We start from the raw sequence: 25,451 nt of genomic DNA, 5'->3' as shown, positions 1-25,451 counted from the left end.
TGAAGATCAATATGGTACAGATTGAAACTACTGAATGTAAGAATTCTAAACAAAATCACAAGTTGACTAGTGTTTGCAATTATAAATTAGACTAGATGGAGAAATAATACAGAGGCAACTGCAGAAGTTAAGGATTTATGCTTGTTTTCACACATAAAACTGGTCACCTTATTATGAAGGTCCACCTTAATATAAATAATTCATCATGCACTGTGAAAAGAAACATGAGGATCAACAGAATTTGTCTAGAATGATAAATAGCAACCACAATTAAGGAACAGAATGTACTCTCTGTATAATCAAGCTAAAAAAAAAAAAACGTAATTAAAAAAGGGATCAAGTATAAAATTACTGTCTTCTTGGCCTTACCTCAAGTTTTCCTGACATCTACCTGGGATGAAAAAGAATAGTCTTAAAGAAAAAACAAAATACCTTGAAAGAAAGTAACAAATAAATGGAAACCTACCAGGCTCCTATAAGTGAACAAAGAAAAGAAAACCTATCCCTCTCTCTCTCTCTCTCAATCTCTCTCTCTCGCACACAACCACTCCAATACCTCCAAGCCCTAGAAAACTTTGCTTCCATAAACACATTTAAGAACATGTTTCACTCTCTCTAGATCTCCTATATTCCTATTCATGTCCTCCTTTTACAAATCAGTGTCTTTCAAAAGAAGTATTATTTTAAAACTGAATATCATCAGCAAGAAAAACAATTAGTAGCAGGAACCTATATATTAACTGCCAACAAAGGAAACATTGAGTCCAGAGTACAAGAAATAACTCAAAACACCACACAAACATGTTTTCTCCACGTTGAAACAATTTCTATGCCAACTAAAACAAGATAGACATGATAAACTAAGATGCTGTTTTGAAATGCATAAACAAATACTCTCCTCTAAAATACTTAGCTTTATTAGAGAAATGGTACTAAAAATAACAAAGATTCAAACATTTGCTCTATTCTACTACATATTATAAATAAGACAGCTGTTGATGCAAGACACACACTCACAATCTTTCCATATGCACCCAAGCATTCTTGTATCAGAATAAGCTGTTTACCAGCCAACCGTATGTGGTTGAATGATTAAAATGACCATCTATACTTTACATAGTAAAGCATTTTCAAAAATTTTAATGTACACGGTGACAAAAAGGAAAAAAAAACACAGTAATTCTGAACACATGAAGAGTAATTAAGCAGCTTCATAATCAAACCAGGCTTCATTACTTGCAATAAGGGCAATTCTTTCCATTTTCTATCAAATACTTAAGTTTCAATAGTATGAACATTAAAAGAAAACTCAAGTTGAAACCAAGTAACTGATGTGCTACTCAGCTTTTTAAATCTATAAGTAACTCTTCCCATGAGGTAAGGCAACGGAGTAATTTGATTGTATTAGATTGCATTAAAATAATTATACTTGATTTTTTTTAATAACATGCGAATTGAAAGGTATAACTTTTGGGGGAATATAACAATAATGAAAAGATCTCTGAAATTATGAGTTATGGCTTTGGGGAAAATATTAGCAATGTTGTCATTTTACTACTTGCATACTTCCTGCAAAAAGTGAGCCTAAGAGTAACGGATGACCTATATTTTAAACTCAAGTAAACATATCCTTAAAACAAATAATCTCACGTGTTCTCTTTTACATATAATTTCTGCACATCACTTACGAGAAGATGATTAAGAGGTAATAATTAAGGCCATCCAATGGAGACAACGAAAGTGTTCGCTCTGATTTAAGTAAAGTAAGAACATGCTTCATATTCAATTATCACAGTATAAAACTGATGGTCCCAAAACTGCATTGTTGTTTTAAGCTCTGAAGTCATTCTTAGAAGCAGGACTTCCCTCATGTTAGGTGAGCTATGTAAGAAGCTCTTCTCTGACACACTATTTTGGACACTTTCTCTATGGGAGTGAATGAAATATCCATCTAAGTTCCGTATGAATTGAGAATGACTAGCACATATAAAATTCTAGAAAACAGTATACCACATTGTAGAAGGCACTAAAGCTTCAGCTTGTGCTCCCATAGCCCGTTTTGAAAACCCAGTTTTCTTTTAATAATGACACCTTTGCCACCTACAGCTGACAACACACACTGCAATATTATTCATAATAAGCTTGGAAATGTCAAAAAAAGTTCAAAAGGAAATGCTTACTTTGTGAGGAGACCCAATGATTCTAAACGCTGAATACTAATCCATTATTATTAGTATTCAATACAGTTGCTCTTCCTTTTGAAAGAGAACAGTAGCATGCATTGTCAGTTGTTTGTTAATCCACTTATTTAAGCAATTTTAGTCTGTAAAACTATTTTAACAAAAAACTGTTGTCCTAAACAGTGAGCAAAAGAAAACACAATAGTGAGAATTTAACACAACCACCGTAAATCCTGTGAAGTAAATGTTAAAACTTCTTACTCTGCACTTACAAGGGTGTGTATATATTTGCACCGATTTCAAGCACATCATCAAATCTGTATATATTGAAATTAAAAAAAAAAAAAAGTAAAACAATACAAAATTCAGTAACAACCATTTTTTAAAAGAGCCTCCAATGCTTATCTCCAGTCTCTGTGGACAGTACAAATTTGGATCTTTGACGTCCCATTTATTTGCAATGGTTCTTGGCAAACACTAACAAACCACATGACAAGTGTGTCAGCCACCATGGAAATGCACAAATTCTAGAAGATGAGGAGTTTGGGTAACACCTGTTATTTTCACGATGTCCATGCTTTATTTTCTTACTCAGTAACAAGATGGCCACAAAGTCACCTAACAACTAGAAAAGCTGTTAGTTCATATCTTCATACTCAACTGGATTTCTTCACTGTATAACATCTTGTTGGAAGAATTAATAGCTTTGGATTTTATTCCAGCGTGTGTTTAGAGGTGCATCTGTCAGTCCTACACTGCTTCTGTTTTGGTAGAGAGGTTTTCTTCATTTGGCTGACAATTCCCATTTTGCTGGACTTTGTTTTCCTCAGTCCTTGGTGCATCCTTGTCATCTACTTCTTTGCCCACACTTGAATCTGGTTCTTTATTGTGTTCCTTCTCCTACAATGAATATTAAGTTGTATACTTAATATTGTCTGCTATTACATCTGGTTATGGCTAAAATATGTACTTCAGTGAGCTTAATAAAACAGTATTTTCTCCCATTACCTTTTCAGATAAATAAGATACACAAACATGTATCAATATGTCCTCTGGGAATTGTAAATTAGAATAAAACAGTTGAGGAGAAAGTCTAAGTGTTGAAAAAATGTTACTTAATTGAAAAAGTGGGACAGATCTGTTGAAAGAGTTAAATAGGTGCCAAAGATGCCAGGATAGATTTATAATCTGCATACCAAAGAAGCAAAATTCAGAGGCTGTAGAAAAAGAAATCGCAATTCATCCTAGCAAAGACTGCTCAAGAACAGTCCAATTCTGCCCTCAGTTAAAGGAGAATTACATGAGAACATGTGGAACAGTGCCTGACACACGGTGATGCTCAAGAGACGGTATCAATACTATTGACGATGATACTAAATCTCTATGAATATAAGCGTAAATAAAACCAGAACATGAAAGCTCCAGAACTCATAATTCATTTCCAAATACAAATACACTTACTGGTATAACAAAAGAATTAATGTAATTCACAAGTAGTTAAATATTTATCCAAAAAACTGACTTGGTAGAATTTGCTTTTCCATTGATTATTCTAATTCAACAAACCTAATTTCAGTACACATTATAAAACGAATGATGACAAAAGTTTTGTCAAATTTGCTGAAACAAATATATTTCACAGGAAACAGATATATTCTGAGGAAAATGGCCCCAATCAGAAACCTTATATAAAATCAAATCTACGTTACCTATAGACAGTCTTTTTGTATGCCAGTCTAGGACTCTCTAAAATAAGGAATGCATTTGTCTGAGTTTCAGTTAGCTCGTACCTCATCCCTTCAAAACTTCAGCTTAAAAAAGTTATCAATTGAACATTAAAGAATACCAAAAACATACAAGATACTATAGCTCTCAAGAAGTTTTTGGCCTGAAACTAGTTCTGTATAAAAATAACAATATCAATTATTAATTATTCAAAGCCTAAACACTGAATGTTGCTTACTTTAAGTGAAGTATTATTCTTCTCCAACTTTTCCTTTCCATCTCGGTCATTAGAACTCTTTCTTGTAGAGGTTGAACGTTCTCTCTCTCTTCTTTCACTGATGTGGTCCCTTTCTTTTTCTCTCTTTTTATCCTTCTTATTTCTGCTATAAGAATATTGAGAATATATGCCAGTGAATGCCTAAGAAATTAAAGACCTACCATGCTGTTGACAAAACAGCCTTATCTAACACTAATATGTTGTAAATAAGCGTTATCAGTAACCTGGTTTGACCAAGTAATATAAATGGACGTTATAACCCCACCTACTCCACCCCATACCCCAATTAGCTTTTTAAAGATACATAGAGGCCACCATGTGTTCACATAAAACACAATTTAGTTTTTTCAATTTCTTAGTTCAAGATTAATTTATCTGCTGTAATGAGATTAAAATAAAACAAAATATAGTGTTTTACCTACTTTTTCAAAGCAAAAAAATGAATAAACAGACAGGAATGAAAAGGATAAAGAATCAGAGGTAGCTCCCATGGAGGGCTGAATGACTACTAGCAAAACTTCAGACTTCAAACAACCTACTGTGCACTGCCCTCATCATTCACCATTAAAAGGACACCCACCGATTCAAGATGAAAGTTAAAAGAAGACTAAATGAACAAGTTCCATGTATAAAAATAATATACCTTTAGAATTAGAGAGAAAAAAAAATTCAGAGCAGAGGTATAATACCTTCGACTTTAAAAGATCAACCTTAATAGGGAACTCTAACCTTTTTTCTCGTAACTATGAATAGTTTAAAAATAAAGACAAACAGGGGGCGCCTGGGTGGCTCAGTTGGCTGAGTGCCTGACTCTTGATTTCGGCTCAGGTCATGACTTTACAGTTCATGAGTTCGAGCCCTGCATCGGGTTCTGTGCTGGCAGTGCAGAGCCCCTCCCCCCCCCCGTGCCCCCCTCTCTCCCTTGAAATAAATAAATAAACTTTAAAAAATAAATACATAAAAATAAAGACAAAGACCAGGAAAACAAAGATACTTAGCAAATAGATCTAAATACATACGAAAATTTAGTTTAACAAGGGTGGCATCTCAAATCATTGAAGAAAAGATGATCTTTTGTCAGTAAAAGGTTTGGAGACAATTGGATTATTATCTGGTAAGTGCTAAAACTGGATCTACATCTCTTATCTCATTCCATAATATATAAATAAGTCCAAATGGATCAGAGACCTAAATTTTTAAAATAAAATGCAGCTGCTAGAAGAAAACATGGGTGAACTTCTTTACTAACTGGGTAAAAAGAAATATTTTTTTTTTAAATGTTTTATTCATTTTTGAGAGAGAGAGAGACAGAGCACGAGTGGGGGAGGAGCAGAGACAGAGGGAGACACAGAATCCGAAACAGGCTCCAGGCTCTGAGCTGTCAGCTCAGAGCCCGACACGGGGCTCGAACTCACAAACTGTGAGATCATGACCTGAGCCGAAGCTGGACACTCAACCGACTGAGCCACCCAGGCGCCCCAAAAAGAAAGATTTTTAACCATAACTAAAACTTCAGGTACAATAAAAGAAATACATGTGTGCAACTCCACATAGTATATCTTTCTACATAATTCTTAAATGTCAAAGGAACAACCATATCAAACTGCATAAAATCCTTAGGAATAAATTGAACCAAGGAGGCAAAAAATGTGCTGAAAGAAATGAAGACAAATAAATAAATATCCATGTTTATGGACTAGAAGATTTAAATACTGTTAAGATGACAACAGTGTCCAAAGCCACCTACAGATTCAATGCAACCCCTATCAAAATCCCATTGCTGTTGTTACCAGAAATAGAAAAACCCATCCTAAAATTCATGTACTATCTTAAAGGACATCAAATCAACAAAAAGATCTTAAAAAGAACAAAGGTCGAAGCTTTTCCGAACTTCAAAACCTACTACACAAAAGGTACAGTAACCAAAGCAGTGTAGTATTACATAAGGACTGAAAATAAACCCATGGAATACAGCAGAAACTCCAGAAATAAACTTCCACATATATGGCTCAAATGATTTTTGACATAGATGCCAAAACCCATTTAATGGGGAAAGGACAATCTTTTCAACAAATGGTACTGGGAAAACTGGATATGGATATCCTCCTGCATTAAGAACGAGGATGGACCATTATCTTATACTATATTAAAAACCTGAGTCAAAGTTTTTTTGATTCAGTGGGGCGCCTGGGTGGCGCAGTCGGTTAAGCGTCCGACTTCAGCCAGGTCACGATCTCGCGGTCCGTGAGTTCGAGCCCCGCGTCAGGCTCTGGGCTGATGGCTCAGAGCCTGGAGCCTGTTTCCGATTCTGTGTCTCCCTCTCTCTCTGCCCCTCCCCCGTTCATGTTCTGTCTCTCTCTGTCCCAAAAATAAAATAAAAAACGTTGGAAAAAAAAAAATTAAAAAAAAAAAAAAAAAGTTTTTTTGATTCAAAAAGCTTGGATCAAACACCTAAATGTAGATGCTAAAACCATAAAACTCTTGGATGAAAACATAGGAGAAAATCTTCATGACACTGGATTTGGCAGTGATTGCTTGGACATGACACCAGAAGCAAAGACAACAAATGGAAAAAATAGATAAATCTGTCTTCATCAAAATTAAAAACTTTAGGCATGTGAAAAGACATCCCACAAAATAGGAGAAATATTTGCAAATCATTTATCTGGTATAGGATAAATGAATTTAAAGAACTACAATTAGAGCCTAGAGCCTGCTTCGGATTCTGTGTCTCCCTCTCTCTCTGGCACTCTCCCACTCACATTGTCTCTCTCAAAAATAAATAAAACACTAAAAAAAATAAATAAATAATACAAATAACCCAATTTGAAATGGGCAAAAAGCTTGCAAAGACAGGTCTCCAAAGGTACAGAGATGGTCAATTAAGCACACAAGAAGATGCTCAACATCACCATTCATTAGAAAAATGCAAATCAAAACCACAATGAGATGCTACTACACTCCTGAAGAATGACTATAATCAGAAGCAGACAATAACAAGTGTTGGTGAATACGTGGAGAAACTGGAGCCCTTGCACATTGCTGTTGGGAAGGTAAATGTGTGAAAACAGTCTGGCAGTTACTCAACAAGATAATGAGAGAGTACCACAGGATTCAGCAATTACCGCTCCCAGACAGGTATCCCAGAGAAATGCAACCATATATCCACACAAAAACGTGTACATGAATGTTCATAGCAGTTTTTTTTTTTTCCTTAATGTTTATTATTGAGAGACAGAGAGAGACAGAGCATGAGCATGGGAGGGGCAAAGAGGAGGAGACACTGAATCTGAAGCAGGTTCCAGACTCTGAGCTGTCAGCACAGAGCCCGATACAGGACTTGAACTCACAAACTGCGAAATCATGACCTGAGCTGAAGTCAGACGCTCAACCGACTGGGCCACCCAGGCACCCCCATAGCAGCTACTCTTAACAGCTAAAACACAGAAACAATACGAAGAAGTTCATCAACTAAAGAATGGATAAATAAAACACAGCTTCATCCACACAATGGAATATTGCTCACATATGGAAAGAAGTATTGATACAAGGTAAAACATGAACCTTGAAAACATTACATTTAGTCAAAGAAGCCAGAAACAAAACACTACATGTACTGCATGAGTCCATACATGAAATGTCCAGACCTGGCAAATTCACAGACACAGTAAGTCAGACTAGTCATGGACACTACTGTGAACCTAACTAAAAACCAATTGCACATTTAAACAAGTGAATTTTATAATATTTGGGTTATTTCTCAATTAAAAAAAACACACATCCAAAGTTTAAGTGGGGCTACATACAGTCACACTCACACACAGTATATATATTGTATATGCTGTCTATTCTGAAGGAGAAATCCTAAGATAGATCTACTTAATTTTGCAAAAGAAACACAAGGATAAAAACAATGGATCACTTACAGAAGGTGGATAGGACGCAAGGTAGAAGAAATGAGGATGGAATGACTTTGTGAACCCATCTTTTTGTCTAATTTGAGTTCATAATAGTAAAGTTTTAATTTATATGAGCAAAGTATTAAAAATACATTTATATGACCCACAACTACAGTATCCTATGCTTTCCATTATTCTCACCTAAAAACAATAACCCACAAGCAAATAAACACAAGACACCTGCTGAGAAACATGCCCCTCTTCACACTCTGGCAAAGTTTGTCAATTTCTCTGTTCCATACCAAGAAAACCAGAGAAAACCAACTGAAAAACTCTGACCAATTATTAAGGTGATGGGATGAAAAATAAATATAGAGAAATCAATAACCTTCATTTGCACAAAACATCCAATTAGAGGACTTAATGAAAGAAAAGACCTCATTAACAACAAAAGACCTCATTAACACAGAAGGTGCATAAAATCTGTATGAAACAAACACTGAAGCACTCCTAAAAAATACTAAGGACGATTTAGTGTCGCCTGGGTGGCTCAGTCGGGTAAGTGTCCGACATCAGATGAGGTCATGATCTCATGGTTCGGTTCCGGAGTTCGAGCCCCGCATCGGGTTCTGTGCTGTGAGCACCTAACCTGCTTTGGATCCTCTGTCCTCCTCTCTTTCTGCCCTTCCCCTGCTTGCTCTATCTTAAAAATAAAATTAAAAAAAAAAAAAAAAAAAAAGGACGATTTAAATAAGTAGAAATATATACCATGTTCCTGGATAGACTCACCATCGTAAGGCTTTATTTATTAATAAACCTATAAATTTCTTCTAAGTTAATAAAGTTAATCCAACTGGTGCCCAGTAAAAAGGAGAATTAGAGCAATATCCCTGATGAACATCGATGCAAAAACTCTCAAAAAGATACTACCAAATCGAATCCAACAATACATTAAGAGAATTATTCACCACGATCAAGTGGGATTTATTCCTGGGCTGCAGTGGTGGTTTAATATCCACAAATCAATGTGATACACCACATAAATAAAAGGATAAGGACCATACAATCATCTCAAAATATACAAAAAAAAGTATTTAACAAAATACAGCATTCTTTCCTGATAAAAACCCTCAAGAAAGTAGAGAAAGAAGGAACATACCTCAACATCACAAAAGTCATATAGACCCACAGCTAATACCAAAGACCCACAGCTAATACCATCCTCAATGGGGAAAACTAAGTGCTTTTCCCCTAAGGTCAGGAACACACAGGGATGTCCGCTCTCACCACTGTTGTTCAACATAGTACTTGAAGTCCTAGCCTCAGCAATGAGACAACAAAAAGAAATAAAATGCATCCACATCAGCAAGGAGGAAGTCAAACTTTCACTCTTGACAGACAACATATGCTATGTAGAAAACCAGAAAGACTCTGCAAAAACACAAATTCAGCAATGTCGCGGGATATAAAATCAACATACAGAAATGCTGCATTTCTATACACCAATAATGAAGCAACAGAAAGAGAAATCAAGGAGTACATGACATTTACGACTGCACCAAAAACCTTAAGACACCTAGGAATAAACCTAACCAAAGAAGTCAAAGATCTGTACTCTAAAAACTACAGAACACTTATGAAAAAAAATGAAGACGACACAAAAGAGTGGAAAAATACTCCATGCTCATGGATTGGAAGAGCAAATACTGTTAAAACAAACCAATCTACACATTCAATGCAACCCCTATCAAAATAACGCCAGCATTTTTCACAGAGCTAGAACAAATAATTCTAAAATTTGTATGAAACCTGGTTAAGACCCTAAATAGCCAAAGTAATGTTGAAAAAGAAAAGCAAGGGGTGCCTGGGTGGCTCAGGCAGTTAAGCTTCTGACTCTTGGTTTTGGTTCAGGTGGTGACTGAGCCCCACACTGGGCTCGGTGCTGACAGCATGGAGCCTACGTGAGATTCTCTCTTTCAATAAATAAATAAACAAACTTTTTTAAAAAGAAAAAGAAAAAAAAGAGGCGTCTGAGTGGTTCAGTGGGTTAGGCATCTGACTTCTGCTCAGGTCATGATCTCACAGTGCATGAGTTCAAGCCCCACATCAGGTTCTGTGCTGACAGCAGAGCCTGCTTTGGAGCTGTCTCTCTCTGTCCCTTCCCGGCTAGTGCTCTCTCCCGCTCTCAAAAATAAATAAACATTAAAAAATTTTTTTTAAAAAAACAAAGAAAGAAAAACAAAGCAGGAGGCACCACAATTCCAGACCACAACTTGTATTACAAAGCTGTAATTATCAGGACAGTATGGTACCCGCATAAAAAGAGACATACAGATCAATGGAACAAAATAAAGAACCCACAAATGGACCCAAAACTATATGGTCAACTAATCTTCAACAAAGCAGGGAAAAATATCCGATGGAAAAAAAAGAAGCTCTTTAACAAATGGTGCTGGGAAAACTGGACAGCAACAAGCCAAAGAATGAACCTAGACCACTTTCTTACACCACACACAAAAATAAATTCAAAATGGACCCAAGACCTAAATGTAACACAGGAACAAAATCCTAGAAGAGAACACAGGAAGCAAACCTCTCTGACCTCGGCTGTAGCAAGGTGTTACTTAACATGTCTCCAGAGACAAAGGAAACAGAAGCAAAAATGAACAATTGGGACCTCATCAAATAAAAAGCTTCTGCATAGTGAAGAAAACCATCAACAAAACTAAGAGGCAAATGACAAAATGGGAGAAGATATTTACAAATGACTTATTAAATAAAGGGCTAGTATCCAAAATCTATAAAGTACTGATAACTTATCAAAGAAGTTTCTCCAAAGAAGACATACAAATGCCTAACAGACACATGAAAAAAATGCTGAACATCACTTATCACCAGGGAAATATAAATCAAAACCATAATGAGACCCCACCTCACATCTGTCAGAATGGCTAAAATTAACAACTCAGGACACAACAGATGTTGGCAAGGATGTGCAGAAAGGGAAACCCTCTTACACTGCTGGTGGGAATGCAAACTGGTGCAGCTACTCGGATAGTATGGAAGTTCTTCACAAAGTTAAAAATAAACTACCCTGTGACCAAGCAATTGGACTACTAGGTATTTACTTACTCAAAGGATACAAAAATATTGATTCAAAGGAGCACATGCACCCCAATGTTCACAGCAGCATTACCAACAACAGCCAAATTATGGAAAGAGTCCAAACGTCCATCGACTGATAAATGGATAAAGATATGGCGATCAAAAAGAATAAAATCTTGCCACTTGCAATGACGTGGACGGAGTGAACTAGAGTGTATTACACGAAGCGAAATAAGTCAGAGAAAGACAAGTACCATATGATTTCAGTCATATGTAGAATCTAAGAAACAAAAAGATGAACATGGGGGAAGGAAGGAAAAATAGTAATACAAAGGAAGGCAAACCAGGAGACTTCTTTTAATGATTAAATTTTTTTTAACTTTTTTTTTAAGTTTATTTGTTTATTTGGAGAGAGAGAGAGAGAGAGAGAGAGAGAGAGAGACAAAGAGAAAGGGTAGAGTGAGAATCCCAAGCACATTCCACAGTCAGTATAGAGTGTAATGTGGGACTCAAACTCACGAACCATGAGATCATGACCTGAGCTAAAGTTGGATGCTTGACCAATTGAGCCATCTAGGCACCCCCATAAAAGACTCTTTTTTTTTTTTTTTAACGTTTGTTTATTTTTGAGACAGAGAGAGATGGAGCATGAACAGGGGAGGGGCAGAGAGAGAGGGAGACACAGAATCTGAAACGGGCTCCAGGCTCTGAGCTGTCAGCACAGAGCCCAACGCAGGGCTCAAACTCGCGGACCATGAGATCATGACCTGAGCCGAAGCTGGATGCCTAACCGACTGAGCCACTCAGGCGCCCCAAGAGAGACTCTTTTAAAGACAGAAAACAGGGCGCCTGGGTGGCGCAGTCGGTTAAGCGTCCGACTTCAGCCAGGTCACAATCTCGCCGTCCGTGAGTTTGAGCCCCGCGTCGGGCTCTGGGCTGATGGCTCAGAGCCTGGAGCCTGTTTCCGATTCTGTGTCTCCCTCTCTCTCTGCCCCTCGCCCGTTCATGCTCTGTCTCTCTCTGTCCCAAAAATAAATAAACGTTGAAAAAAAAAAAAATTAAAAAAAATAAAAAAAAATAAAAAATAAAAAAAAAAAAAAGACAGAAAACAAACTGAGGGTTGATAAGCGAGGTGGGTGGGGGATGGGCTAAATGGATGATAGGCGTAAGGAGGGCACTTGTGATGAGCACTGAGCATGGTATGTAAGTGATGAATCACTAAATTCTATTCCTGAAACCAATACACTATGTGTTAACTAACTTGAATTTAAGTAACTGGGAAGAAAAAAGGAAAGAAAAAAGGAAAGAAAGAGAAAGAAAGAAAGAAAGAAAGAAAGAAAGAAAGAAAGAAAGAAAGAAAGAAAGAAAGAAAGAAAGAAGAAAGGAAGGAAGGAAGGAAGGAAGGAAAGAAATTTAATGCAACTATAATTCACATCATCACCAGATTTTACTTTTAGAACCTCAACAACTGACTCTTATGTTCAAATGGAAAAACACACAAGAATGGTCAAGAAAGCTCAAAAAAACAGAAGTGTGGAGGAGAATCGACCCTACTAAATGTTAAAAAAATATTACACAAACCGAATAATAAAAATCATGGGCACTGGCATGAATCATCAAACCACTCCAGAGAAGGCCCAGAAACAGACCCAAACACAAATAGAAACACTCAGTACCTGAAAAGGCAACATATCAAATTAGTGTTGGAAAATTTAAGTTTTTGGAGCACCTGGTAGGCTCAGCCAGTTAAGCATCCAACTCTTGATTTCCACTCAGGTTATGACCTCACGGTTCATGAGATCCAGCCCAGTCCTGTGTTGAGATCAAGCTACACATCGGGCTCAGTGCTGACAGCATGGAGCCTGCTTGGGATTCTCTCCACCCCCCACTCACTCTCTGTCCCTCCCTTGCCTGTATTCTCTCTCTCTCCCTCTGTGCCCCCCCCATTCCTGTTGTCTTTCTCCCTCTCTCTGCCCCCCACCTGCTAATGTTCCTTCTCTATAAATAAGCCTTAAAAAACTAAAAACAGGGGCACCTGGGTGGCTCAGTCGGTTGAGTGTCCAACTTCAGCTCAGGTCATGAACTCACAGCTCGTGGGTTCGAGCCCCACGTCAGGCTCTGTGCTGACAGCTCAGAACCTGGAGCCTGCTTTGGATTCTGTGTCTCCCTCTCTCTCTCTGCCCCTCCCCCGCTCACACTCTGTCTCTCTCAAAAATAAATAAAACATTAAAAAAAATAAAAATAAATAAATCAAGTTTAAAAATAGATTAAAAAGAAAATTTCTCTTCCCCCACTTCGGTCCTTGGATTTAGCACATGCTTTCAACCTACCCCCTAGGGGATGGAGACCTAGAAGATTTCCTTTTTACAGTTTTTGATGTTCTTGGTGATCTGGAAGAACTCCTGCTTCTCCTCCTACGCCTTTCCCTGAAAGATGAAAATATGTCATTTAAAAATATAGCAATTTAAATACAGGACAATTCAAATATACAAAAGAAAAGAATCCTTAATGCTCTCAAGTGAACAGTATTCTTAAAAGGTTAGTTTAAACTCATGTTATCTCATTTCAGTGCAGGTCAAATTCTGAGCAATTTTATAGACATGGAAAATATGTTCTAAGATTTCATAATAGAAAAGGTAGAAGACCTTCTTTTCATCTGGTTTATGTGAACAATAATTTCCTGAATAGAAAGAATATTAGATGTTTCTGATTCTCTCAAGTAGGTTCTTCCTCAGCATCTAAAACATGTTTTATGTATCCAGATCCTCTGTCATGCTTCTAGCTCCTCGCTGCCCCACTGTGGATTATTTAACAAGGTAATAGGTCCTTTTCAAGAACTAAAAGATTAAGTTGGCTTGTAAAAAGTGAACTTATCAGATCTGAGCATTTAGAATGTCTCTAAAAAAGTATTTACATTAATTCACTTTACAGAGAAATTGTTTTACCCTCCAACTTCCTACCATTTTATTACTCTATTCATTTAAAACTGAGTGCACAAGTTACTAAGACAAAAGTAAAACAGTTAAAGCCTGGGGCTTAAATATGAAATAAAAAATAACTACTACCTTGATTAACATTGTTTAGTATTATTAAAAACTATTTTGCTTAACTTGTTAGCAAATGATGCATATTCAAAATTACTTCATTGAAAACCTGGCCAAATGAGAAACAATGAATTTCAAGATGTCCATAATTCAGGGGATAAGATAGGGGAACATACTAATTACAATTAATGTGTCTAACGACCTATCTCACAAGAAGCCCTGATTATTAGGCCATATAGGTGAAAGAACCAAATCCCCTAGAATTCAAGTCCTCCATACCACTTCAGCAAGAAGATTCTAGGCTAATAAAACATTTTGCCAACATCTCTCATTATAAAATATAAAAAAAAAACTAGATAATGCTCAGATGTGGTAGATACAGATGTTTAAAAAAAAAACCTCAAGACCTTTGGAAACACAATTCCAATTCTACCTAAGGCTCTCTCATCCATTACCCAATTTTAGTTCCATGACACCCCAAAATTACACGTCCTGACTAAAGTGAAAATTAGGTAACGATATTCCATTCAGTTAATGCCATGTCTTAACAGCTCAGCACAAGTACGGGAGGTACTTATCTCACAGCATGAGAATGTCAGTGTATCTTACTTGTTTACACAAAATGATTCTACTCTGACCAGTTTAAGTCTTCACTCAAGAAGCACTATGTACAGGGGGACATCTAATGACTAATACCTGATGTCACTGAGAGCTAAGGCTGGAAAGACAGCAATCTAGAGTGTCGATTTGTTGAGAAAAAAGCAGTCAGCTGTAGTTTGAAGAACTGTAGTTGGTTAGACTTAGATTGAAACTTTGGTTCCACACCTTATCAGCTGCGTAACTAGGGTCATATTACATAATCTGAGTCTCAATTTTTCCAACTGGAAAACGGAGTTAATAACTCATGCCTTGTGGTGCTGTGATGAGGATTTAAGATAATACTTGTAAAGCACCAAGTACAGTCTCTCGCACAAACCCAGTGTCAATAAATATTTTCTGCTTAAACATCAAAATGTTTTTTAAAAAATGCAGATTAGGGGACAATCTTGAAAATAAAAAATACCAAGCACACTCTTTTTCTGAGCAGTTAAAATGTTTCCTGTGTACTCAACAATTCAGAGCACATGAGAAACAGAAAAACGCTAAAAGCTAACAAACTGTAACTCTTTGCCAAGCTCTTGTGAAAGCATGAAACATTCCAAACTTCTGAACCTTTAGAAACGGATGTCAGTCAGCGTTTATTCTCCAGGCTCCAGTGGCTAGTTAAGAATATATTTAAGAATGAATGTGAGGGGCGCCTGGGTGGCGCAGTCGGTTAAGCGTCCGACTTCAGCCAGGTCACGATCTTGCGTTCCGGGAGTTCGAGCCCCGCGTCGGGCTCTGGGCTGATGGCTCAGAGCCTGGAGCCTGTTTCCGATTCTGTGTCTCCGTCTCTCTCTGCCCCTCCCCCGTTCATACTCTGTCTCTCTCTGTCCCAAAAATAAATAGACGTTGAAAAAAAATTAAAAAAAAAAAAAAAAAAAAAAAGAATGAATGTAATATCTGAACTTTCTTGAATGTCAACGCAACTTAAAATGGCCCCTGAAAAAATTAAACACTTCAAAGTCAACAAAAAAGTAAATGCAACTAATTTAAAAGGAATCAAAACAGTATTTGTGTTACAAAGGGCAGTGACTAAATGACCACATAAACACAACAGAATATGTGACAATAAAATCACTGTGCAGTGAAGCGGCAGTTGTGAGGCTCAACTGGTATCCACAGCAATGAGGCCAAGGTAATTCTTCAGTTTCAGGTCCAGTGTGCCAAAATATGGCAGCCATCTATTATAAGCCCCATTTGAACATAGACTGCTGCTCTCAACTTCATCCTTCTGAGGCAGTTTTTAAAATCAGGTACCAAGTACTGGTTATAGAACTCTCAACTAAACTTAACCTCCTAAAAAGAAGAGAAAAGAGCTACTGTACTTCTAATATGAAAGTGCAGAGCAGATGGAGAATTTCCCCTAAGCTTCAATTTCTTCATATTTTGAAACCATGATAGTAACAGTCTTTTCACAGACTTACTGTGAAGATTAAATAAGGTAGGTCATGACAAACTGTGCTGAGACAAAATCTGGTATATGGTAAGGCATTCAATAAATGCCTGCAATTATCTTGTATTACCTAACCAAAGACTGGTATTAAGAACAGCCTAAAGTTAATAAAAACAGGAAATATACATTCATCTCCAATTATTTTCTATGCAAAACCACATTTAAAGTATACATAACACTGGCTAACACATGTATTTTTAATATCTAGCTTAACACAAGTTAGGAACCTCCGTTTATCAGTTATGGTATCCTCTGGAGTAATGGATACAGGTTTAGATAATCTTGAATCAAGGAAGGTCCTCTTTTCTGCAGCTGTTACTATGGCAACCTGCTGCCACCTGGTGGCAGTGTACTTATTAATAGAGGGAACAATCTCTAAGAAAAAAGCAAAACCTTAAAATTGACAGATAAACGAAAACCAAAATTTAAACATCACGCACTCACTCAAGAAAAGAGAGCAGTAAAAATTAAAAAGACAAAAAGGACTAAAATTGCAATTTTAGTAATCATTTTGCATATTAAATTTACCATATCATTCCAAAAAAATATAGAAGTCTGAGATCGATTCTTCCCTATTTGAAAGAAAGAAAGAAAGAAAGAAAGAAAGAAAGAAAGAAAGAAAGAAAGAAAAGAAAAACTCGCCCTTGCTACCTCATCCTCCAAGAAAATAAGCAATAGCAGCCACTGCCACCACCAGGGTTAAAACAGTGGATTACAAACAACAGTTAAAACTTTTCAGATCATTTTGCCCGATTATCATATCTTCCTCCTCACAGATTCAACACTGTGGCAAATGCTCTAAGAGAGAAATGTTTACTCTGCAATTAGAAGGAAATGTTCTCGTATTATTGGACTGTTTTCTCTTGCACGGAATAATTTACGTTTTCATTTGTCACCAGTAAAAATTTTAAGCATTATCAAACCTGCTGGAACTACGAGATCTTCTTGATGCATTGTAACTTCTGGGTGGTGTTCTGGATTTTTTATCCTTCTTTCTTTTCTCATCTATCTCTTTGGATCTGTCCTTGTCCCGTTCCTTTTCTTTGTCCTGCTCCTTTTCCTTTTCCTTGTCTCGCTCCTTTTCATGCTCTTTTTCCCGCTCTCTCTCTCTGTCTTTTTCCTTGTCTTTATCCCGGTCCTTTTCCCGGTCTTTATCTTTGTTTTTACCCCGTTCCTTTTCTTTTTCACGTTCCTTCTCCCTGTCTCTCTCTTTTTCCCTTTCCTTTTCTCTATCTTTTTCTTTCACTCTTTCCTTTTCCTTGATCTTTTCTCGGGTGTCTTTTCTCTTGTCCCTTTAAAAACAAAAATAAATAAATAAATTCACAACTAAAATTATTCTACTCCCCAAAAAGGACCTCCCTCTCTGTCCTCAACAATTATCAACACAAAACAATTTATACTAGCTTAGAATACATTACATAATAATTTCTATATAACCCAGGTGCACATGAAGCTGCTAAATGAAACAATTATCAGGCTCAATTAAGTATTTTAGAAACCTCAAGAGTCATTCTGATCATTAGACTCAAATCAATGGCAATCAATATTAATCACTACTAAAACAATCAGAAATAAGTTGCATGTCTCCCATTAGAAACCTAAACCACAGTAATTTTTTAACAAATAAAGCCATAAAAAAATTAACACTAACTTCCCCAAAACTCACCGTGAACGTGAACGACTCCGTGACTTCCGTCTCTCCCTTGATTTAGAGCGCTTTTTATGTGGGCTCTTAGATCTACGTCTGTCTTTTTGTCTTGAACGTGATCTATTATGGGATCTACTCCTAAAGAAAAACAAGTTGTTGGAACGTCAAAACTTACTCTTAGAATTTGTTTTTAAAAATTAAAGATGTCTTTCAGGTAAGAAAAATTTTAAACTGACCCCAACAGTATTTATCGGTATTTTAAAATTCTCTATTATGAAATGCTTTAGATTATTTGAAATAAATTATTTATTGGCAACTTTACCAAATAGTTCATTATCCAGGAACACAAAGACAGAGAAAGAAATTAAGTTCTCTTCTATGTCAGACTGAAGCTGGTATATCCAAGTGTGGCTTTTGGCTTTCCTTTGCTAATTATTATATACCAATTATTATAGGACTGCTCTCACAGAACAAGTTTTTATAGCATAAATTAAATTTAACTCTTGACTTACATGGAACAGGACAGCTTGTGGTTAAAGTCCGACAAGAAACAGTGGTTGTATGCCTGAATGGTTTCTCTAAATGGCTGTGAAAGGTTTGTCACAACATATACTAAGAATGTATTAAGGATGCACAGTACTAATTATGCTGCTCATGTGACAGGAAAGTAAACATCACTCATGAGTTAAAGCTATATATAATTAAATGTTGGATTCGCAAGACCTTGATTTTATAACTACATAAACACAGCTATTAAAAGAAACCTTTATTACTGGAATTCTTGCAGGAAAAATAATAACTCTTACTCCAATTCTGAAATTCTCTAGGCCCCTTCTTCCCACTGAAATCTTACTTATGTGACGTGACTTTTCTCATAATGTCATATCTTAGCAACTATGTATTAAAATATAACAAAACTGAATGCACACGACTTAAATAACAAAGTGATAAGACTCACCAGCTTTGGAGTGAAACAATCCGGCTCTGACACAGCTGTGCCACACACTAGCTGGCTCTGAGAACTCCGGCTAGTCATTACCCTCTCTAAGCCTAGTTTCTTCATCTATAAAGTTGGGAGTCAAAATCATACCTACATCACCTATGGCTGTCATGAGGACTGAGTCAGATGATACACGGAAAACTGCCTAGCAGTCTGGCACAGAGTAAATGCTTAAGATCCTTAATGCTCAATAACATCACTATTAATAATTAACATAAATGAAAACTTTCTATCTTTATATATTCCAAGGAGATCATATAAACTTCCACAAGTATGCTTTATACAATTAAAATTCATCTTGATAGTCATGTTTTCAGGAATTAAAAACAAAGATCTATAAAATACATACAGTTAAATGTTTGTGGTATGCTAAAAAAACAGAAAAATCTCCAATTTTCCATTAATCAAATCTTGTTTTTTAAACACATTTTTCAGTTAGTTAAAATTTGTTTTCTAATAGCTAATTCTCAACTGAATCGCTCATCTATTATATTGCTTTAAAATTATACGTTCATCTTCATACCACATTTTTGATACAAGAAGGTAAGTCACAGTTTGTAGACATCTTTATTACTAATAGTCAAGTACTAGATATTAAGGCAAAACTGAAAACTTTTTTAATCCATTTATAGGAATCCACATAATGGTAATATTTCATAAGGCCTTTGCTTCTATGTACTTACTTGAAAGTCTTAACATTTCTGTTCTAGTTAATCTTACTGAAAATATACATAGTAATTTTGTTTTCCTCCAACACTGCTTTCCAACCTTAAACAAAGAAACACCTTTTAAAAAATTAAGTGTAGCCTTAGTAAGTAAAAATTAATTTAAAAAACGCTGTTCACGTGGCTTCATATCTTACCCTATGGTCCTCAGAGTTTGAAAGTCCCAAGAGTAATTACTGTAGTATTTTAATTTTAACATTAAATACTTTCAAGTCCCTATCTCACCCACTAGTCACCTATAAGAAGTGTTTTGATTAGGATCGCTAAAAGCTTCAAGTCAAAAGCAAATCTAATCCAACCACAGATAAAGACTTCAGTGATCATTAGGAGATCTTATTTTAGCATAAAATACAAAGCTGCATTTATAAATTAAACTGCAAATACAGGGCAACTTACCATTATGTCTCATCAAAGTTCAACTCTAAGTCCGCTGTTTCCCATTAAAATACTATAAAATGTCTTAAGAGTTCCCATGCTGGTCTGTCAAGGTTACTCATGAAGGTCAAAGTGACAAGAAACTCCTTCCTACCTCCTATTATAAAAGGGGAAGGAACAGGGAAAGGATGGGGGCGCAGGGGTGTTGGGCCTAGAAGGAGGGCTCTAGAAGCATCTGAGGATGCTGAGAAAGTGGAAGAGGGTAGGCCTTCAAAAGCAAAGGATTCTAAACTCACACTCCTGCTATTAAGTTTAGTGGGGGAGAGCCAGAGCTGAGGTTGGTATCAAATCCAACTAGCAGGGGAGGGGAAGACAAGAAAGGCCTACCATCCCCCTCCTCCCCTACCAGGGAAGTGGTAACAGGAGTAGGTTCCTCCATATCAAGATCCATAAGTCAAATGTTTCTGAGTAAGGGATTTTTTTTGTCCCCTTAAAAAAAACCTATCTTCTTTTGTATTTATGAGCTCAGTAAAGGTCACATGTGGTTCTACATATATAAAAATAGCACAAATTTATAAAATAAATCTATGTGAGTGGTAGGTATATATATATATGTGCATGTATATGTCAAGAACAAGCAATTTCTGGAACACCTGAAATTACCCAGTAATTCAGGGTGGCTGAGTAGGTTAAGCATCCGACTTTGGCTCAGGTCACGATCTCACAGCTCCTGAGTTCAAGCCCCACATTGGGCTCTGTGCTGACAGCTCAGAGCCTGGAGTATGCTTCAAATTCTGTGTCTCCCTCTCTCTCTGCCCCTCCCCCACTCTCTCTCTCCCAAAAATAAACAAACATTTAAAAAAATACAAAAAAAAAAAAAAACCCAAGCAATTTCTATTGCTATGTAGTCAGACCTACAGGAAAGCATTCCCACGAATTAAGAACAATTAACAAATTACTTTAAATATTTATTTCATAAATTTCATTTTAGACTGAATAATCCTTCTCCCACTAACCCTTGGAAAGGGAAAACATCCAAATATACCTAACCTAAAATAAGACCAAGCACCTTAAAACAGAATTAAATAATATACTCCAACAGATAAATCTGAATTCACAGACCTCATCAAAGAAACAAATGTTAATCAAGTTTTGCTTTTTTCCTTAAAAAACCATGAAGGTATCAGACTTGGAGCACACCTCTTGTCATCAACACAAAATGAGATTCAGGTCTCGGGTCTCTTTTTTTCTTCAGAAAAAAAGTAATTACTCTCCAGCTCAATTCTGTATTTCCTGTAACTCCTTTACCTTCATCACAGCCTGTCAACCTGCAGAAATATCCACAACCTAGTACCACTGTTTCTGTACCACTTTCCTTCTCCAACTCTGGCTCCTGTGGCACTGCCTTGTTTCTTGTACGTGACACAACTTCCTTCACTTGGATCTGAACTTGCCTTGCTGGAAGGCCTTGAAGGGAAACAGTAAAACCATATCCCCAACAAGATTTTACAAACTAATAACAGAAAAGTATATACGAGTAAATAGCTAGAAGAATAGTTCACTAGAGTCAAATAAAGAACATCGTATTTTTTTTTCCATTTCATTGCTTTAATTTCCTTGGTATCGTAGAAAAACAGACTAAACTGAGCTTGCTAATGAGGTTCAACATACCACATACTGGTTTCCTTTTTTCCCTCCCCTCGAGCCCTCCTCCTCCTCTAATACCACCACACACCCAGCACAGACACACACACACCTTCCTTTACCCCTTCTCTTTAGACTGCAGCATGCACGCACATATAACACATAATTAGGATCCATTATATACAATTTCACATTTCAATATCACCTCCCCCCGTATCTTAAAGAAGACAATAGAAGTTATCACTTTAGCCACGATTCTTTAGGACACTTCCAATCAAGGTGCTATCACAAGTTTACATTCTGAGGTCCACTCTGGACTAAATACAAAGAAACAGAATTTTTTTTAATAAAGAAAATTAAAAGGATAGAATTGTACTCAAAAGTAAGATAAATATGGACAGCTGGGTGGCTCAGTCAAACATCCAACCCTTGATTTTGGCTCAGGTCATGATCTCACGGTTGTGGGATCAAACCACTCTTTGCGATACCCACTGACAGCGCAGGGCCTGCTTGGGATTCTTCTTTCTCTCTATGCCTCCCTACTCACATGCACGCATTCTCTCTCTCAAAATAAAGAAACAACAAAAACAAAAAGATAAATAGAAAAGAAACAGAGTTGAAGCATAACAGCTGGAGCTACAGCTGCCAAGTTACTCCTGTGTTTCAGCTCCCAAAGTGGGTGGAGAAGGCTCTTACCATCAATGTTACCAAAGATGTGAAGCACCCCATTTGACGCATGGAACTAGAGATAGGTAACTACTGGAAACCAAGATCTGAAGTTCTATACCCCAAGCCTTGAGAAGACAGGGGGTTGGGTGGAGTTCCCTTTTCTCAATAAAAAGAATGAAAAGTTTCTGCCGCTTCTGTATGAAGGCTGGTTTAGTCGTAGAAAATTCAGGATTAGAGCATCTTACAAAAGAAAACCAACTTCTAAAACTGAAAATTAGTTGAGATCATAAAAATTATACAGTGATTAGATAAAATTTCATTCTTAACTACAGTATTATAATTAAAGCAACATTTAATGGTAACCATAATTCCTGAACTCCGCTGAAGTTTCTAAATTCTGATATTTAAAGAAAAATCAGAAAATCTTAACTATTTTAAATACAAGACAACAAAACTTTAGAAGATGATAGCAGAAATTCTCACCTGTGTTTTGACTGTGATCTTTTTCGTCTAGAATGGGATTTTGAACTAGACCTGGATTTTGAGCGAGTGTGGGAACGAGATCGACCGCCTTTTCTTTCATTGCTCTTTCCAGACTCTGGGAGGAAAAAACCACTTTGCAGTGTAAGCTCAGAACAATTAAAGATCCCAGTTAATAATCAGGCACAAGTGGAATGTACCACATATAGTGCAAGGGGCCTACTCTCTGTACATCCTCCTCCTGTGCAATTATCCTTCAGAAACATCCAAGAAAGTCATTGCATAAACTCGTTGAGTGCAGCCACCCTGCAGCAGTACATATAAACCAGATGATTATAAACAGCTGTTCGTAGTATTTTGTTGCTGCCATAACGTACGATTATAACATGTCTGTAATTCCTAGGACAGTGACTGTAAATCTTCTCTCCATTTATTTTGCTAGAGTGAAGCTTAAATTCTGAGTGCTAATTTAGAAAATGTGCTCAACTGTAAACCACCTACACATTTTTGCTTGGATTTTTAACTTTTAGTAAAAGCAACATAAAGTCTCAGTAGGTGTTCCTTTTTATCTTGCTAAAACAGTCCCTGTATTTTTTCTGAATCATGGGTTCTCTTTCCTATTTTTAAAATTAAAACTTTGAAGGAAAGTGAATCTTCTCAATTAGAACATTTTAAGTATATTTGTTCTTGTTTTTAGCTTCATAATAACATTTATACCTTGCTTTAAGCAAATCAGTTTTGAGCACTAACTGTGCTATGAAAATATAAAGAACTGATTAACTCAAGCTAATGTGCCTTAAAATTCAGTATCAAGGGAAAACATATTTGGGCTAAGCAGTTCTTTGACCTTAGACACTAGTAAGTCACTTACTCTTTCTTGAGTTTCAGTCTTCTTGTAAAATGAAGGGACTAACCAAGATAATTTCTAAAATTCCTTCCAGTTCTACGATTCTCTGATCTTAAAGTGTGACCTATGTAACAACACTATTGCCTTACCTGGTTCAATGGCTGCTGAGATAAATGACTGAGCCTCTCGCACTCGCTTCATTACTTCTTCTAACTCCTTAGCTGCAGCCTGAGGTGTCATCTCAGGGGGTTTTACTATTGCATTGTTGGAGTGATTAATTCTAAATTAAAAATATTAGCATATCACAAATACACACCATATTTTACAAAACATAAAACAAATGTTTACATGATACAAAGATTTACATATGTGAGGACAGCTTGAAAGCACACTAAGAACAATACAGCTAAATACAGAATAACCAAAACCAACATCAAAACCATAATTCTTCTTGTTATCACCCATCCTTACCTCTTGCTAACAAAGTCAAAAGCAAGGAAAAAAAGAAGGAAAAACTGAACCCTAGTTGATTTCTTTAACAACTTCAATATACCAGGACAAGTGCTTTTCCACACAACTTAGAATTATAATAAATTAAAATGCTAACACCAATATTAAAATGAATCATTTCTCGTCTTACAAGATTTTGTTGATAGCTCTGCACCCCAGGAGGTTGAAGGGGAAGCTGTGTATTATGTGCACAATTTTAATCAACTGTGAACCATGGGTGAGTCAGCTATAACTTTGAACGTGGGAAGCACCTGATAAAACTCTTCCCTAGCAGGTTACAGTGGTTTCTCTGATGCACATAAATGAATTTGGTGAGTCTCGCTTTACCCCTTTCACATTGAGAAGACAAGCATTCACTAGAAAGAGATTTTTATCCTTTCATACCTGAATCGTGATCAAGCTGTATAACTAATGCAATTACCTACGAAGTTCAGATAAAACTGCTGCCTCAATAATCTGCATGAAATAGAATTTCTGGTCTTGAACATGTAAAGTCTACACCAATTTTTCATTTTGCAAACAAGAATATCAGAAAATATTAAAATTCAAAATGTATGATTTAAAGCATTTCTAAATATTTAATACTATTTTCTTCCTGGGATCTTGGACTTACCAAAATTCTCATTACTGTATTACTCTAAGTTCAACTCTATGTTAAATCATCTGTAAGTCTAGTTATAAAGCAAAACCAATCTTATTATAGCTTATAGAAAAAGACCTACAATCATTACACAAAGCATATAAGGTTAACATCAAATCAGATCTTATAAAATAGAAAATAAGACATTGTGAAATATAACTTTAAAGACTAAAATGGTAAGTAACCCATGTATTTCATTTATACTTAACACAAAGTCTTCCTTTCCACAAATTGCCAATTACTATTAAAAAGAAAAAAAAAAGGCCTTAATTATATCAGCAATACTTTAAGTTTTTCCAAAATCATTAAAATTTCTTTGTTTAGGGTTTCTTACTTCAGTGGCCTGTCTCCAAACATAACTCCATTAAAAGCAAGGGCCCTTGGTACAGAATTTTGGTCTGCAAATTCCACAAAAGCAAACCGAGTTGGCTGAGTCTCATCACCTGCCATCCGCACAAACTTCACTTCTCCAACTTGTTTAAAAAATTCAAGAAGTTGATCAGCTGTCGTTGTCTGAAGAAACAAAGTCACGCTTTAATAAAGTATACTCTTTTTTAAAAATTAGGTAAATATTATTTTATCAATCGA

General features: G+C 36.3%; 1 protein-coding gene across 7 annotated transcripts in view; it reads right to left on the bottom strand.

Moving 5' to 3' along the window:
- Positions 1 to 894: 894 nt before the first annotated feature.
- Positions 895 to 25,451, bottom strand: part of SREK1 (splicing regulatory glutamic acid and lysine rich protein 1) — a 45,276-nt gene continuing 20,719 nt past the window's right edge. For 3 of the 7 annotated variants that reach the window (XM_030322220.1, XM_030322239.1, XM_030322237.1), the window contains 8 exons: positions 25,198 to 25,376; positions 23,863 to 23,993; positions 22,870 to 22,984; positions 17,992 to 18,111; positions 17,249 to 17,617; positions 13,517 to 13,612; positions 4,144 to 4,288; positions 895 to 3,080 (listed from right to left, as the gene is read on the bottom strand). In XM_030322220.1, coding sequence (XP_030178080.1) covers positions 2,931 to 3,080; positions 4,144 to 4,288; positions 13,517 to 13,612; positions 17,249 to 17,617; positions 17,992 to 18,111; positions 22,870 to 22,984; positions 23,863 to 23,993; positions 25,198 to 25,376 — 1,305 coding nt within the window. In that variant the 3' untranslated portion in view covers positions 895 to 2,930. Of the gene's footprint in view, positions 3,081 to 4,143; positions 4,289 to 12,838; positions 12,863 to 12,943; positions 12,999 to 13,516; positions 13,613 to 17,248; positions 17,618 to 17,991; positions 18,112 to 22,869; positions 22,985 to 23,862; positions 23,994 to 25,197; positions 25,377 to 25,451 lie in introns of those variants that run through there. The other 4 variants (XM_030322226.1, XM_030322243.1, XM_030322235.1 and 1 more) reach the window with 4 other exon arrangements.

Source organism: Lynx canadensis, chromosome A1 (assembly GCF_007474595.2).
Source record: "Lynx canadensis isolate LIC74 chromosome A1, mLynCan4.pri.v2, whole genome shotgun sequence".
NCBI classification, from domain to species: Eukaryota; Metazoa; Chordata; class Mammalia; order Carnivora; family Felidae; genus Lynx; species Lynx canadensis.
Note: the sequence above shows the minus strand (reverse complement) of the source record. Positions and strands in the feature narration are given on the sequence as shown.